Here is a 16,295-nt window from a genome sequence, read left to right as displayed (position 1 = left end):
GTAGAGGATGCCGGCCCGGATGGCCTTGAGCGGCTGGGCCACCCCGACTCCCAGCCACCGCTCCGAGCTTTTGTGACCCGCCCAGGCACTGGCTGACCTGAGTTAAGGCAGACGGGGCGGCGGGGGGGGGGGTGCCAGGGCCTCGGTTTCGCGGCATCTGCACCTGACCCTCAGCAGAGCTGCACGTGGCAATCTCAACAGTGTCCGGGGGCACCCAGCCCACTGGTGCGGGGCCCCCACGTTGAGCGGCCAGGCCTAGAACAGCCTGACGTTGGCCGTGCCCTTGGCCTGCCGGGCCCAGGAACTACCCAGGCCAGCAGATGGTATCGGAGGGGTTTTCCACCCCACGGGGTCAGCCTCCCAGACCTTCCTGGGGAGACCCCTCTACACGAGACTTTTCACATCTGAGAGCTGATGGGGCTCTGGGAGCCACGGTTTCCAGGGGCCCCACGCACCTGCAGCAGCCCCCACCCGGGACCTTGTTAGAAATGCAGATTCGTGGGCTTTTCCCCAGACCTGCCGCATCAGAAACGGGGACGGACGCCCTCTAGGAGATGCGCACGGCTGCCCGGTGGGGGCGGGAGGGGGGCGGGTGACGCAAAACCCCCCGGGCCGCGGGGCAGTAGACCCCAGCTCCCCAGTGAGGACCCCAGCCCCATTCCGGCTGACCCGGGATTCTCCCCGTCACACCCTCCAGCCCCCCTGAAGTGGGCTGACCCGAGCCTGACCTCTGATCCCAGGTGGGTGGGATATCGGCCACCTGAGAACACGGCTGGGGCTCATCTGCGCCCTGGAGTCGGGCCCGGCTCTGTGGGCAGGACCGGGAGCCGCCTGGCGATCGCCTGGGGGTCCGCCCGGACCCCCGGCGGCGTCGGCCCAACCCCCGCGCGGCTTCCTCCCCTCCCCTCAGCCTGCTTCACCGCGTCTCTCTTCTTCTCCCCTCCCCCCGTGGCCCCGGTGGCCCCTCCGCAGTGGACGGGAAGGACAAGACAGCAGCGATGCCCGACTCTCCCGCCGAGGTGAAGAGTCAGCCCCGCTCCACGCCTCCCAGCATGCCGCCCCCGCCGCCTGCCGCGTCCCAGGGGGCCACTCGGCTCCCCTCCTTCACGCCGCACACAAGTGAGTAAAAGCCCACGGGGCCCCGGCCGTGCAGAGCTGTTGGGGGCTCCCAGCGCCGCCGTGACCCGAGGCCCGTGCCGCGGGCCCTCTGCCCAGAACCGCAAACGCCCGCCGTCGGGCCCTCGAGAGGGAGGAGCTCACCGTGGCTCACAGCCTTCGCTTGGAGGTTCAAATCCTAGCTCATCTACTTGGTGGCTGTGTGGCCTCGGGCGAGCTGCTTAGCCTCTCTGGACCCGGTGTTCCCCATCCATAAAGCGGGGCTGGCCATAGTCTCCGAGTCACGGAGCTGCTGTGAGGACAAGGGAGTTGATACAGGCTCTTACCGAGCGGCCGGCACGTGAGTGTTTTAGCAAAGTTGGCCGTTCTGCTTGGAGCTCAGAGAGGGACTGGGGGGTCCCTACTGTCACACAGCACCTTACTCGAGGGCTCGTCAGAGGTGGCCCTGGGCTCAGATGCCAGGGGCTCCACAGCCTGGCTGCAGCGGGGTGTGAGGGTGGCCGGGACCCGGGGTCAGCCGGAGCCTCGGCCGCAGGGCCGCGGTGGGCAGACTCGACCTTCGGGCCGTGTGTCCCCGGCCTGGGCTGATCCGGGCCGAGCGTCTCAGTGCACGCAGCGTCTCCGGGGGGACTTCCTCAGTGCACGCGCCCCACCGGAGACCTGTTCCCTTGTGAGAAAATGGGTGACTGTGACCTCGGGGTCCCGTGCATTTGGGAAGGAGAGCCCAGGCGTGGGCCGGGGGGAGCTCAGCGTTCCTGCCCCCGGGACCGGGGCTTAGCAGTGTGCCAGCAGCGGAGAGAATCCACACATGCCGCCCGATCCCCTGTATTCAGAGGCCAGAAAGCCCCAGGCCTGGGGACGCTGTGCCAGACTTTGAAACCCAAGGGAAGCCCGTCTCTGGGAAGGGAGCTTCCAGTGCCCCAGCGTGATGGCAAGAGCCGCTTCTCCGGGACCTCGGGCCACCCTCCTGCCCACCCAGAGCCCAGGATAGACCGCAGGGACTGGCCCAGCTCCTTTTATCCCTGGTCGTGAACGGTACTGGTGCTGCCGTTTGAGGCCAGGCAGCCGGGTTCTTTAGGGCTCGGGAGCGGCCCAGCCTGCATCTGGAGAAGGGTGCTGGCCGTGGAGTCGGGAAAGGCAAGTTCAGGGCCGGGCCTGGCCGCTTGTTCGTAGGATGAGGGCTTTGAGCCAGTCTCCTGACCTCTCCAAGGTCTCCATCTGTGGTCTGGGAGGTGGAGCGATAGCACGGGCCCCAGGTGTGCCGCCTCGGGGCGGGGACAGCCCAGCTCACACAGGAGCTGTACCTTCCCTTGGCACGGAAGGTTCCAGCTCATCTTCCTACGGGGCCAAGTCTGAGCCAGGGTCCCCGTGAGTGGTGGAGACTGAAATGAACCCTGGCCCCCACCCCTGCCCGGGCAGGGGGGGCGGGGGGGAGGGGCGGCGCTGCGCACTGGCGGCCCGCGGCGCCCAGGCCTGGGGTCTGCCTGCGGCGGCCGTGGTGGCCGGGGTCCGGCCGGGCTTCCTCTCACGCAGCCACCGGCCAGCTGTCTACCTGACCCCCGTCACCTCGAGGAGAGGCTCCCGCTGCACGTAACCGCCCCGCCGGCGGCTTGCAAGAAACAAGACCGCCGGGCCGTCCGCCCGAAATGCCCACCCCAGCCTCCAGGGTCGGGGTCCCAGCCAGAGAGGTCAGCGGGCCGTTTGCCGGTCGGACCCAGGGCTCTGAGCCGGTCGCCCGAGCGTCAAGGGCACGTCCTACTTTCCTTCTTGGTCCAGGACCCGTGTTCCCGAAAGCACGGGTCTGGGAACAAGATGTTCCAGGTCAGGGACAGGGCTGGGGCCTGCGAGTGGCTCAGGGGCTCGCCCAAGGCCTTTCTGTCCTCCCCCAAGGGCACCGCCGGCTCACGTTTCTGGAGTGGAGGTCCCGGCTTCATCTAGGGCACGGAGGTTACCAGAGACCAGTGGTTCGTTCTTTTCTAGGCTGGCACGTTAATGTTGTCGGGCTTCTGGGTCTCTGGCCTCCTCGGGGGGCCTCAGAGTTGTTCCCTAACGCATGCAAATCCCTGAGAGCAGGTGGGCAGCTGCATTGTGCGTGCGCCTGCCTGGTGGGGATGGAGCCTCTGTGCTCAGCCACGGATTCCTGCCCCGAGATCCCCCGGCTTCCCCAGGACCAGCCCGTGAGCCAAGCCAGCCGGAGACTGGCCGTGAACCGTGTGGCTTGAGGCCTGTGGTTTTCCTTGATGACCGCCCTGGGCACAGATTCTTTTGGGGGTTGAACTCTGGAGGTGGTCAGGATGGCTGAGATAACTCTGGGAAGGAATGCGAGCGGCTACTCTGCAGCTGGGAGGACCCTCAAAGGCCCATCCTGTCCTCGATTACCCCCGGTGACGGGGGGCTCACTCTCTGTCTGGCTACAGCCTGTCTTCTTGCAGCTTCCACCTACTAATTTCAGCTCAGATCTCTTCCTGTTTGGTGCCTCCTCCCTTCGGGGTGGCTCAGTCCCGGGCTTTGTTTTGGAACCACCATTGGCCTGTCTGTCCACGGAGACTTCAAGCCCTATGCGCGCGCGCTCAGGTCCCTTGAACACGGTGCCAAGTGGGGTTACCAGGCACCTTCCAGGAAGAGAGCTTTTTAGGAACCAGGGTGTCCCACCCATGTCGATGGAGACCCCAGAATTCTTGTAGACCTCTGGAAGGTCCTTCTGGAAGTGATGCTAGGAGAGCCCCCCCCCCCCGCCCAAACAACCCCGTTGCTTTACGGTGGAGGAAACTGAGGCCCAGAGATGGTGACTGAGTCCCGATCCCCAAAACTGCTGTCCAGAGGCAGAGGGGGAGGGGCCGACCGTGGGCGCCCCTCGGGGCAGCCCTGCCCACCCGCCCGCGCTTTCCTGACAGCGTGTTTTTCCTATTTTGCTTACAGATCGAGAGGACGGGCCCACGATGTCCCTGCCCCACGGCCGTTTTCATGGCTGCTTAAAATGGTCTATGGTCTGTCTTTGTAAGTAAAATAACAAAAACCTTGGCCTCCGGGAGGTCCTCACCCCGGCACCCTCTGCCCTGGGAAGGCCACGGCGGTTCACCCCGCTGCCTACACGCCCCCTTACTGCGTCTGCTGTGTCCGTTAGTCCCGCCTCCCTCACAGAGAAGAGGGGCCCGGGGGCCGGCACAGGAGAGCAGGGTGCAGACCCGAGTTCACAGCCAGCCCTGTCCTCACGAGCTGTGTGGCCTCGGGCAGGCGGGCGGCCTCTCTGAGCTCCCTTTTCCGCAGCCACAAAATAGGGTGAATTAGGCAGAGCCCAGCGTTGTGAGAAGGTCACATGTCAACAGCATGTCAGTAGCTCGGCCGTCTCAAGGGCAGGCCCCGGCCCCCACCTCTCCTGACAGCGTGACCCGAGCAGGGACTACCACCTGTGCCTCAGTTTCCCCACCTATGACACGGCCCCATCTGTCGTCCTAGCACCTAGCGCCAAGGGCAATCGCACGGAGCCACGAGGGGCTGCTGGGCTCACACGGGGCCCGAACACGCCAGGCGCTCCGTGGCCAGCGGACATTCTGTCAGGGTCTCCGGCCGCAGGTGACACCCGTGACCGGAAGCGCTCGAGGGCCACGCTCAGAATTTGTCAGCGAGCGGCTGCAGTCGGGACAGGCCCGACTTTACGGCGGCGGGCCGCACGGTCCTGGTGTGACCCCCGCGGCCCGCAGGCTCTGAGCGAGAGGCGGCGGGACGTCCGGGTGCGTTATTCACGGCCCGCAAGGCTGTCGTCCTAGCTGCCGTGGCGGGACGCGCCTGGCCCGGCCCTGGTGGCCAGCGTGTCCCCTGAGCCTCGGCGCTGCCGGGGCGCGTGATCCACACCCCCGGGGAGAGGGGCTGGCGGGCTCCGCGTCCCGGCACGACCCCCGCCCAGGGCACAGGGCCGCGGGAGCCGCAGGGGTGCTTGTGTGTGCCCCCAAACCTCAGCTGGGGACACGTGTGCGGTCTAAGTTAGTAACACAGCTGTTGTGGCACTGAAAGCACTTGTGGCCGGGGGTTATTTTCGGCGTCTCTTTAGCAAGTTGCTGAGACTGCCCGGCAGCCCGCGGGAGGGAACACGGGCGAGCGAGGGTGAGCGGGCCGCCGGGAGGACCCAGGCGCCGAGGGCAAGCTGGTAAGAAAACTGCAGAGAGGTCAGGCCCGGGCTGGGCCCGCGGACGCCGGGTGGGGGCCCGGGAGGTGTAGACAGCCGCACCTCTTAGGAGCCTCTAGAAGATCCAGACCCCGGGCGACGGCCCTGCTCTGCCGCGAGGGACGAGCCCCTGCTGTGGTGAGGTCTCCCGTGGCAGCCGGCCGCCTTCTGGCCCTGCCGGGGCGATGGCCAGTGGCCGTCGTCCGTCTTGCCCAGGGCGTGTGTGTGTCACTGTCCCCCGCGGGGCCGGCTGCAGCTCACCAGTGAGAGAGGAACTTAGCGCCACGGCGGGGCCTCCCGGGCTCTCTGAGGGTCCCTCTGGACGACACCTCGCAGAGGGTGAGGGATGGGGACGCTCGGTGGGCTGTGTTTGGCGTCCGCTGTCCATCGCAGGGCGAGGGCCACCCAGAATCAGTGACCGCCTCTGCGGGAGCCTCCAGAACCGCGTGTGGCTTCCGGGCCCTGGAGCGTTGCTTCCGAGATCGTTCAGACCAGGGGCCAGACGGGCTCCCGCTGCGTCATGTCTCCCGGGGAGGGGACAGCGGAGTCGGACTTGGGGCCACGTTCCTGCAGCCCGTCCCCCCTCGGGACAGGAGGCCTGACACGTGTCCTCGTGCCAACGCTCGCCTTCGGTCAGTGGTTTCCAAGCCTCTGCTCTCGACGAGCCACCACCCGACACACAAAAGCAATCGGGGGTCAAGCATTTCAGCCCCTCCCCGTGGTAGAAGGTTAACGATTTTCTGTAATCCAGCAGGGCGCCAGGCACCAGCCCTCCGGCCCCAAAGCCCCACCTCTGGTTCAGGCCAAGGGGCCGTTTGCAAATGAAGAAACTAAGGCCAGGCCCCTAGTCTCACCCCCCTGGGCTGGTCCAGGCAGACGTGAGGCCCCAAGCGGGATGCCCTCTCCCAGCCAAGGTGGCTTCTCATGCCCGTGAGGGCAGAACCGTGCAGCTCAGCGAGTCAGGGAGGGGCATTTGCAGGTGTCACTGGGGAGCAGGTCAGTGGATGGGGGGAGCCTGTCATCGAAGCTGGAGGTGTGGAAAGTGTCTGGGGAGAGCGGAGAGCAAAGCCAGCCAGACAGCAGACTCAGGGTTAAGAGAGGACATTTGCTGAAGGGCTCTGGCGAGGAGGGACTGGCCGGTTCTGTAGCCCAGAGGGGACAGTGCAGCCCCAGGGCCGGAGGCCTGCAGGGCACATAGAGGGGGTGTCCAGGCCCCAGGACAGCCACGGCTGTGGAGGGCCGGGGCCCAGGGAGGGGGACCCACGTGCCTGCCCCTCCAGGCTGGGTGAGCCAAGAGTCTGCAGAGGTCACTTCCCAGGGCCCGGTCAGGACAGGCAAGGGCAGGCGTGGTCTGGAGGGGTGAGCCAACACCCCTCCGTTCAAAGTGAGCGGCATGAGTGGCACTCTGGGCTGTTGACGGGGAGCCGCTTCTCAGAGCTGACCTTGGCCGCATCCCCGTCCCGAAGAAAGGAGCCCCCCTCCCCGTCCCCGTCCCCCCAGGCTGCCAGGTCTCAGCCAGCGTGGAGGTGGCCGGAGCCTCGGGAAAGTCCCTTCCTGAGCTCCCCACCTCCCCAGACTCCCCAGTGGGGCATGAGAGCACGGCCTCTGTGCACAGATCGGCTGGACAGGGTGGGAGAGGCAGGGCATGGGCCTCGTGGACCACAGCGAGAGAGGTGTGTGCGCGAGTGTGCATCTGTGTGTGAATGTGCCTGTGTGTGTGCAAATGTGCGTGTGCGCAGGTGTCCACGTGCATGTACAAATGTGTGTGGAAGCGTGCGTCTGTGTGTGCAAGTGTGTGTGAATGTGCACATGCGGTGTGTAAATGTGTGCGCGCCTGTGTGCATCTGTGTGTGCGAATGTGCGTGTGTGCGTGTGCGTATGTGCAAGTATGTGTGTGTCTGCGCGTGTGTGTGCACGAACGTGCATGTGTGAACGTGCGTGTGTGCAAATGTGCATGTACATCTGTGTGTGCTCGTGTGTGAATGTTTATCTGTGTGTATGCATGTGTCTGAGAGTACATGCGTGTGTGTGGTGCGTGTGCACACGTGGGTGTTCACGTGCGTGTGCCGTGTGTGTGCATGGGAGTGTGTGCAGGGATGCTGAGGCAGGGAGCGGCGGTGGGGGGTGGAAGGCACGTGTGGGGAGTGGGGCTCAGACCATCACGTGGGGCGTGCATGCACGTGCAGAGGGGGCAGGCCGGCGAGCGTGCAGGGAGGGGCTCCGTGTGTGAACTTGGGGAGGTACCTGGAGCAGGTGTCTGGGCAGCTGGCTGAGCGGTCTCCGGGTTGATCAGATAAGCTTCGGGGCTCCCAGAGGTGCCAGCACCGCTTCCCACATCCAGAGCCCCCTCTGCTGTCACCAGGGCCCTGGCGGTCCACTGTCTGTGACCTCTCTGGTCAGCGAGGCTCGGGCTCCCGAGGCCGGGGGACTGGGTGCGGGCTCAGCCTTTCCCTCCGTCACTTGAAACTGAGGAGGGACGTCTTGTCCCAGGACATTGTGGGTGGTGGGACGCTGACCCCCGTGTCAGGGCACTGGTGACCGACGGTCCGCTCCGGTGACCCCTGCAGGGCGCTCATCACGGCGGGGGGGGGGCGGGGGGGGCTCATGTCACCTGCTCGTCTTCCACACACGGCCCCGTGCATGCAGCAGCCCCACACAGCAGCCAGCCGAGAGCGTCCCCTGCTGGGATCCAACCCCCGTGTCCCGGGGGTCCACCCCCAGCCCTATCAGCCCAGGCACGGGGGCCTCACGTAGGCAGTGGGGCGCCGCTCGGGCCCGTCGTGCTGAAGGTGAGGGCCCCCGCCTTCCGGGGGAAAAGGGGAAGGGGCCAGCAGGTCCCTAGCGGTGGAGAAGCCCCTCTGCCGGTTCACAGTGTACACGGGCCGTGCAGCACGGGGGTCCCGGGGTGGTGTCCCCACCCCAGAGTGAAGCCAGAGGTGGTGCTGAGCCAAGGCCACGCCTGCCTCGTGGCCACACTCCGGCCCAGCCCCCCAGCCGCTGACCCGGGGCCCCGTGTGCACACCTGTGCAGGGTGTCCGGTGCCCCCGTGGCACCGGTGTGGCTCCAGCACCCGGCCGCCCTCTGCTGCCGTCCTCAGCCCGCCTCTCCTTCCCGCAGTAATGAACGGCACCCACTCGCCGACGGCCGTCAACGGTGCGCCGTCCACACCCAGTGGCTTCAGCAATGGCCCGGCCACCTCGTCCACCGCCTCCCTGTCCACGCAGCACCTGCCCCCGGCCTGCGGGGCGCGGCAGCTCAGCAAGCTGAAACGCTTCCTCACCACCCTGCAGCAGTTCGGCAGTGACATCTCCCCGGAGATCGGGGAGCGCGTGCGCACGCTGGTGCTGGGGCTCGTGGTGAGTCGGCGTGGGGGGGGGGGCGAGGGCGCGGCAGAGGGGTGCGGGCCCCCCCCCCCGGGCCGGCCACGGGGCTCAGGCCGACGTGAGGTTGTCTCCTCCCTCAGAACTCCACGCTGACCATCGAGGAGTTCCATTCCAAGCTCCAAGAGGCCACCAACTTCCCTCTGCGTCCGTTCGTCATCCCCTTCCTAAAGGTGAGCACAGGCCGGTCCCTGGGCCCGCCACGGAGTCCCAGATCTGTTCCCTGCCCCGCTCTGATAGGGCACCACCGTCTGGCCACACGGGACCCTGGCGGGTACCCCGCGGGAACCGCGCCGACCGGCCAGGGCCGGTTCCTACTAGTTAAGGCCGTAAACCAGCTGCCGGGTCGGAGGAGGGGCTGCCAGACCAGCCCCGCGTCACGTCACGTGCACTCATCCGCTCGACAGCTCTGTTTTGAGCACCTCCGAGGTGCCACGTGCTGCGTGAGGCTTGGGGACACGGTGGTGAGCAAAGCAGGCAGAGTCCTGGAACCGATGTGCTGGCGGGAGGAAAGTCCAGCAGCCGACGCTGGTACAGATCTGTGGAGGTGGGGGGGGGGGGGTTCTGGTGCAGGCTGAGGGGGACGAGGTGGGGAAGCCGTGGGTGAGCGGGGCGCAGACCCTCGTGAGCATCAGGGAGCAGGCCGTGGCTGGAACAGAGTGAGGGAGAGGGACCGAGCGCAGATGGAGGCGTGGGGGGTGGCGTGGATGAGTGGGTGTCAGATAAACAAGGGTCCTGTGGTCGGTCTCAGCAGCTAAACGGTGGACCGCGGAAGAGATGGCGTTGGGCCAGAAACATTGCTTGTGAGCAGGGCAGGTTCCTGGGCCCCAGCCCGGAGCCCCTGAATCAGAACCTGCATCTTGACAAGGCGCTGGGTGAGGCACGTGCACGCAGAAACGGGACACGCCTAGTTCTAAACCCCACTGGGCCAGCTGCTCCGTTGCCGTACTTCTCAGGGCCTTTACTCCACGGTGAGGATCACAAACCCCCCAGAGAGAGCAAAGGTGAAACGCTTCCCAGATGGGTTTGACCGTGCGACCCGTTACCCCGTGCACCTCCGGTGGTCAGGGTGCCACAGAGCTCACGTCGGAAGGCGCCGTTTCCCCAGGCCTGCCGTGGCCCCTCCAGCCGTGGGCCCTGCTCAGCTGTGTGGCCGGGCCCTGGTTTGGGGCTGCCTTCCAGAGGGTGTCGAGGACAGACTAGACCAGGTGCTCCTGGATTTGAGCCCTGACCTAAGCCGCTGGGGGCCTGGGCCAAGCTTAGGGGGCCCGCCCCCGCGCCGACCCAGCTTCTGCTACGCTGGAGATCATCCCCAGGCCGCTGGGAAGGGTGCACGAAGCGACGCGCGTGAAGAGCGTGGCACGTGCTCGCTCCGCGTCAGGCGTCGTATCGGGGGGTTTCAAACGCTCTGCAGACGGGGCGTGCTTTGCAAAGCTGTTCCACGGCCCGCCCTGCGGACCCCACGGCCGCCCCGTGAGGTGGGTGGCTCCTGGGGAACTGCCGCCGTCCCGGTGAACGGCTTCCCGTCGGAAGAGAGGGGCGACGGGCCGGAATCTAGATCCGTCAGGCTCCAAACCCCTGGCCTTCGCGGGGCCTGCCCTCGGCTGGCACCTCATTCCCCGCAGTCCCTGGTCCAGGGGACCCTTGGTCTGGCCCCACATCCGTCACCTCCTCCCTCCTTCCTGCCCTCCCGCCCACACCCTGCTGTGCTCACACCCTGAGCTGGGACAGCAGCAGAGCCCCGTTAGGCCCATCTGGCAGCCATTCGCAATTCGCCGGGAGCGCTGCCCCCGCCTCTCTGCCTCCTCCCACTTACTGCTGACTCCAGGCTCCCCATCTTTGGGGACACAGTGCGCCTGCTTCTCCCGTCAGATCAAATATTTACAGCAGATGTCCCTGCCCGCTCAGCTGTCCTTGTTTATTGGAGGAGCGGGGCAGGGAAACATCCGGTGTCCCCTGCTCCCGCCCCGGTGGGGCCGCAAACCCCTGCCCGCTGCACCTCCCTCCCCCGGCGTCCTGGGGACACGCCCGGGCCTCGCCCTGCACGCAGGGTCTCCCCTCTGCCCGCAGCGGTCCCAGCGGGCTCCTGGGGCCTTCGTGCCTAGATTGCCCTCGCGGTCATCGGGGCCAGCTGGGCCGTGGGGGCTGCCAGCCACGCTCCGTGCCTGTGACCCCACCCGGGGGCGCTGGGCCAACAGACTGTTGGACGAGGACACACAGTCCGTCCGCCTAACGTGGAGCATCCGGGTGCAGCCAGCTCTGTGCGCAGGGCTCCGTGACCAGGTGCCGGCCGGAGCCTGGCCCCGAGGCCCTGCCTGGGGAGCAGCCCCCACCCCGCTCATCCCAGGAGCCCACAACGCTGCCGGGGAGCGTGGCCGGATGCCCCCTGCCCCGCCGCCGCGCCAGCTTGGTCTCCTGTCTGTGGCCTGGGCCGGCGGGGGGCTGGCGCCTTCGCGGGGATTCACGGCCCGCCTTACAGGGGCCCTCGGCACCGCGGCCCGCAGGAGAGGCCGGCGGTGTGACCCGCTCTGGGCTTGGGTGCTCAGCCTCTCCCACGTTGCCAGCGGCGCGGTGACCCCTCACGGGGGCAGGAACGCGCGAGTCGATTCATATGAAGCTCACAGGAGCCGTCACCCCCGGGGCAGGAGAAGCGGGAGCCTGCACAGGCAGGAAGTCAAGTGACCCGCCCAGAGTCACCCAACAGAGCCCGTGTGGGCTGGCCGCCGGGCCCACAGCGCGCGGGCTGTGTGGACATCAGATGACGGACTTGGCAAAGCAGGGGACGAACCCTAACCCTTCGTCACCGGGGAGTCATCGGCTCAGCGGACCCCCGGCCACACCGATTTCCCTTTGGCCTGGGTTCCCGTCTGCGGACAAGGTAGTTCAGGGTCCGTGTCCACAGGGCTTCTGTGACCAGGTCTGCCCGGGTCTTGGCGTAGAGGCCTCCCCTTGCACCCCGGGCCCTGGGAACGGAATGGGGACTCCTCCCCCAGCGTCTCTGAGACCAGGGGCTCCACAGCCTGCACCGGTTGCTTCTGGCCTGGGGTTCCCCTCCCCCCACCCCACCCCCACCAAGGACCCAAGACCCCGGAACCCTCTGCTCAGCCCGACACCGTGCGTGGCTACACGGCGGGGCTCTGCAGAGGTGGGGGTTGCTGCCCCGCCCTGCCGGCCCTCCGCCCGCAACCCCAGGCTCCCAGCTGGCCCCGGCCAGCCAGGAGTCCAGATGTTTCCACTGCCCTCACAGCGAGCAGCCGGTGCCCGTGCGGTCCCCACCCTGCTGAGCCAGCCAAGGGGCGGCCGGTCGGGTGGCGGGGGGGGGGGGTGCTGGCAAGGGAGGGGAGGATGTTTGGCGTCTTCAGACCTCCCGGGACCTCCTTTCCCAGCTCACGCTCCTAACGTGTTCGACAGATGGCGGGCTGGCCCCCGTTCAGCTATCCAAATAGAAAAACAGGCCCAGCAGCCGGCTGCTTGATCGGGTCCGGGCCGATGCGCTGACTGGGCCGGGGAGGCAGGGGCGGGAGAAGCCGTGGCGGGTCGGAAATGCAGGAGAAAGTCGGGGAGTTGGATCTATTTACAAATACTTGGAACTTCTGGCTCTCCCAAGCAGCCTGCCGCTGGGCCCCCGTCCAGCCCCACCCGCCGCCCCAGGGGCCGCCTGCGCCCAGCACACGCGTGGGGGTGGCGGGGGCGGGGGGCCCCACCCTGGACTGTCGTTCTCCTGTGCCGTATTGTCCTTCCCCGTAAACGTGGCACCGCGTTGTCGTGTCTGTCCACCCGTGGTTGGCAGGACCGTGGGAGGTGACACCTGTGACTGCTCGTGTGCATGGTCTGGGTTCCACACTGCTCGAGGCGGGCCGGGAGCCCACAGGAGCGGGGAGAGCAGGGGCCCCTGCCTTTAGAGTGAGCCGTGGGGGCTGCCCTCTTCCTCTCTCAGCCTCGGCTTTCCCTCCACGCCGTGGGTAATCGGGTGCCTGCTTCCACGGGAGAAGGCAAGGAATCCTGGTTAGGAGCCCCTCCTGGCCCTCTGCAGATGCCGCTGGGGGAGGAAGCTTGGGGAAGGGGAGACAACCCAGCCCGGGGGCCCAGGGTCTGGACTTGGGGTGCCACCGCACCTCAGATCACTGTGTGCTTTGGGGCGCAGTCCCACCCACGTTCCCAGACAGCAGAGGAGGAACACAAGGCTCAGAGAGGTCTTGCAACTCGCCCGAGGGCACCAGGCGCGGCTGGCCGTCGGCCTCCCCGCCTCGCACGGGAGCACACTGCTGCCTTGGCCTCGGTCAGCAGCGAGTGCGGCCGCCTCTCCCCCTGCAGGCTAACCTTCCCCTGCTGCAGAGGGAGCTCCTGCACTGCGCCCGCCTGGCCAAGCAGACCCCCGCCCAGTACCTGGCCCAGCATGAGCAGCTCCTGCTGGACGCCAACGCCTCCTCCCCCATCGACTCCTCGGAGCTCCTTCTGGAGGTTAACGAGAACGGCAAGAGAAGGACGCCTGACCGGTACACGCGGAGGGGGAGGGGGGGGACGGGGCATCCTGTGGCCAGGAGGGAGGTCGGGGTCGGGGGGGCCGCCTCTCCAGAGCTGCCTCTGGTCCCCCAGCTCAGCGGGCACCCAGCAGCAGGGCCGACCGAACACGGGCCGACACTGCTGCGTTCCGTGGCCTGTGGCTGGTGGCTGAGACCGCGGAGCCTCACCTGCCGGGCCACCGCACGGGGCTGGGGCGAGGCATCCCGAGGACTCGGATGGCCCCCTGGGAGGACCGGGGAGGGGGCAGGAGGCAGTTCGTGTGGCACAAATTGCCTGGCTCCTCCTTTCGGGCCGGATGTGGAGCCGAGTGTCCCCAGGACTGGCTCTCGGTGCCAGTCACAGACCTGCCGGAGCGTGCCTGTCCACGTCCTTGCTCCCCAACACGGGCGCGGGTTCTTGACCCCTGGCCCCAGGAGGCCACCCACCAGCGGAGGCGGGGTGGGGGGGGGCGGGGGGAGTGGAGTTTGAAACAAGACCCAGAGGAGGGACAGCAGGGGCGGGGGCTGGGCAAGGCTCTCTCTGTGCCCACGCCCGTCTCCCTCTCACCCCTCCGGCCTGGGCTGTTGTCCACGGCTCATGGTCCGTGACCCCCCGCCCCCGCCCGCTCTTCCGGTCAGGACCAAAGAGAATGGGTCAGACCGTGACCCGCTGCACCCCGACCACGTCAGCAAACGGCCGTGCACCCTGAGCCCCGCCCAGCGCTACAGCCCCAGCCACGGGCCGCCCCAGCCCACGCCGCCGCCGCCGCACTACCGCCTGGAGGACATGGCCATGGCCCACCACTTCCGTGACCCCTACCGCCATCACGAGCCCCGGGAGCTGCGGGAGCGCCATCGGCAGCTTGGTGAGCAGTGCTGGGGGGCACACGTGTGTGCTTGCACACTCGCGCCTGCGTGTGGCTGGTGGGGGAGGCTCGCTGACATCCTGACCTTGTCTGTCCAGGAAGGATGCTGAGGAAACGGGTGTGGAGAAAAGATTTGATGGGGTGGGGGCCCTGGGGCCCAGAGGGAAACCCCACCCTGGCTGGGCTGTGACCCTTAGGGAGGGCCATCCTTCCCTGACCTCTGTCATGGGGTCTGACGTCCCCCACCCTCAGGGCCGTGGCGGGGGGGCCTCTGTCGCCCAGAGGAGGGGCAGGTACAGAGCCAGAGGGCACGCGGGCTCTCGGGGTGCAGCGGGGTCCGGCGCGGCCAGCCGGGAAGAGACCACTGTGAGGTAGGGTGGGCACGTGGGGAGTCTCCCGAGTCACGGGCACTGTGGCTCCGGCCTCCGGGGCACCCCAGGGAAAGCACAAAGACTCATGAGCCCTCGTTGAGCACCACCGACCGCACACACCCCACCCTGCCGTCCGAGCAGGGTGACGACGAGCCTGACGACACCAAGTGTGAGTGCCCCGTCACGGTGGGTGAGCTGTGCCTGGAGGAAGGAGATGTGGGAGCCGGGCTGTCAGGGGACAGAGGGATCGGACCTCCACCGGGTCCCCGCTGTGCGTCCCCGCTGGGTCCTGTGTCCTCTGCCTCAGTCCCTTCCTCTGTCAGCTGATCCAGTGGGAGGCCGCACCGCAGGGTCGGAGGGACTCGCCGCAGGGCCTGGCACGGTGAGGCCTGGGAGTGAGGCCAGTCCTGCGACCTGTGCCTGCGTCGTATTCTTCATCCGTTACAGGAGGCAGCACACCCTGCTGCTTGTGTGTGTGACGCATCCACAGGCCCGGAGCACAGATGAGGAGGCCCAGAGAGCATAATTCACGTGCCCAGAGCCTTCTAGCCGCGCCTGTCTGATCTTCTGACCCTCCTCTGTGCTGGGGACTCAGATGAATGGGACCGGCCCACAGCCAAGGGGCTCCCGGTGGGGGCGGGGGGTGGGGGGGCGGGTAGGAGGCTGGAAACAGCCGCTCCTGAGAGCCCCAGGGCACCCGTGGGGGCCCAGAGGCAGGGTCAGCAGAGGCCTTGCCCTGCACAAGGCCGCCTCCCCGCCCCCACCCCGCGGAAGCGTCCAGGGCCTGGGCCCAGGCAGCAGGTGACAGCGTCTGGCTCCCTGCGGCCGGGTCGGGCAGGTGCTAATTCCCACCCGCTTCTGCTAATGCAAAAATAAACGCCAGCTGTCAGGCAGATCTCAGCCACTATTTTGGTTGGGGCGTTGGCGCAGGCCCCGGGGTCCGCGGGTGGCGGGGCAGGGCGGCGGACGGTGGCCGTGGCCGCTGCCTCTCGCTCCTCCTGCAGCGCGAGGTGGCCCGGCATGTCTGGGGGGCTAGGAGACCGCCAGGGCCTGGAAAAGGCTTACACAGAGAGACCTCAGCCCAGGAAGCCCTGGTCAGCCCCGGGCCACCCGGCGTAGGCTTGAGGCACCACCAGCGTGGGGCTGAGAGCATTTGATGTGTCAAAAAAATCACGTGAGGACGATCAGACACTGTTGCCTTGGCGCGAACTCCTCAGTTCCGAGTTGTTTTCTTTGTCATCACCGGGCTTGGCGGGGAGGGCACCCCATTGTTTCAGTCTCTGGAGCTGTACCAGCCAGCAGCTGAGGGCACTGGTATGGCTTGGGCTGACCTTGGGTGACCTTGAGCAAACACATCCCCTGAGCAGCCTCGGTGTTCTCATCTGTAGGATGGGAATGACCACAGAACTCCCCCTGGAGGCCGACAAGGGGTGAGGCGCTTGGCACAGAGCCCTGCTGGGTACCTGGGGCCCTCCCCTCCTGGGCACTTCCTGAAAGCCTTCTCACGGCCCCAGGAGGCAGGCAGGGCAGGGAAACTGAGGCACAGAGTGGTGAGGGGAGGGGCCTGGGGTCCCATGGGGAACGAGTGTTGGGGCTTCTGGTTTCCCAGACCCCACCGCCTCCCAGGGGACCACACTTGGACCCAGCCGCTGGACCAGAGCAAGCCTCTTGCCCAGCTGGAGCTCGGCCCAGGAGACACAGCAGCCCCGCCCTGGGGACTGACACAGCCAGCTGGGGGGACTAAGAATAAACAAGGAAGCCGCCAGGATTGTTTGACAAGCGGATATGCGTGGGGCTGAATGAATTCTGAAGGGCTCAGGGTTGCTGAGGAGAGGGCCTGGGACCTGGGCTTCGAGGGATGTATAGAAGTCCAGCTGGCTGAGAGGAACGGGTACAGC

At 67.2% G+C, this 16,295-nt stretch overlaps 1 protein-coding gene across 1 annotated transcript in view; it reads left to right on the top strand.

Annotated features, from left to right (window-relative positions):
- Positions 1-16,295, top strand: part of CBFA2T3 (CBFA2/RUNX1 partner transcriptional co-repressor 3) — an 82,830-nt gene that overhangs the window by 60,245 nt on the left and 6,290 nt on the right. The window contains 6 exon segments of the mRNA XM_047078933.1: positions 973-1,119; positions 4,036-4,113; positions 8,396-8,634; positions 8,742-8,831; positions 12,973-13,154; positions 13,800-14,026. Coding sequence (XP_046934889.1) covers positions 973-1,119; positions 4,036-4,113; positions 8,396-8,634; positions 8,742-8,831; positions 12,973-13,154; positions 13,800-14,026 — 963 coding nt within the window.

Source organism: Lynx rufus, unplaced genomic scaffold (assembly GCF_022079265.1).
Source record: "Lynx rufus isolate CCGP_SWC_20201006 ecotype Redwood Valley unplaced genomic scaffold, mLynRuf1.p SCAF_16, whole genome shotgun sequence".
Lineage (NCBI taxonomy): Eukaryota > Metazoa > Chordata > Mammalia > Carnivora > Felidae > Lynx > Lynx rufus.
The sequence above is the reverse complement of the archived record's forward strand: the minus strand, read 5'-3'. Positions and strand labels throughout refer to the sequence as shown.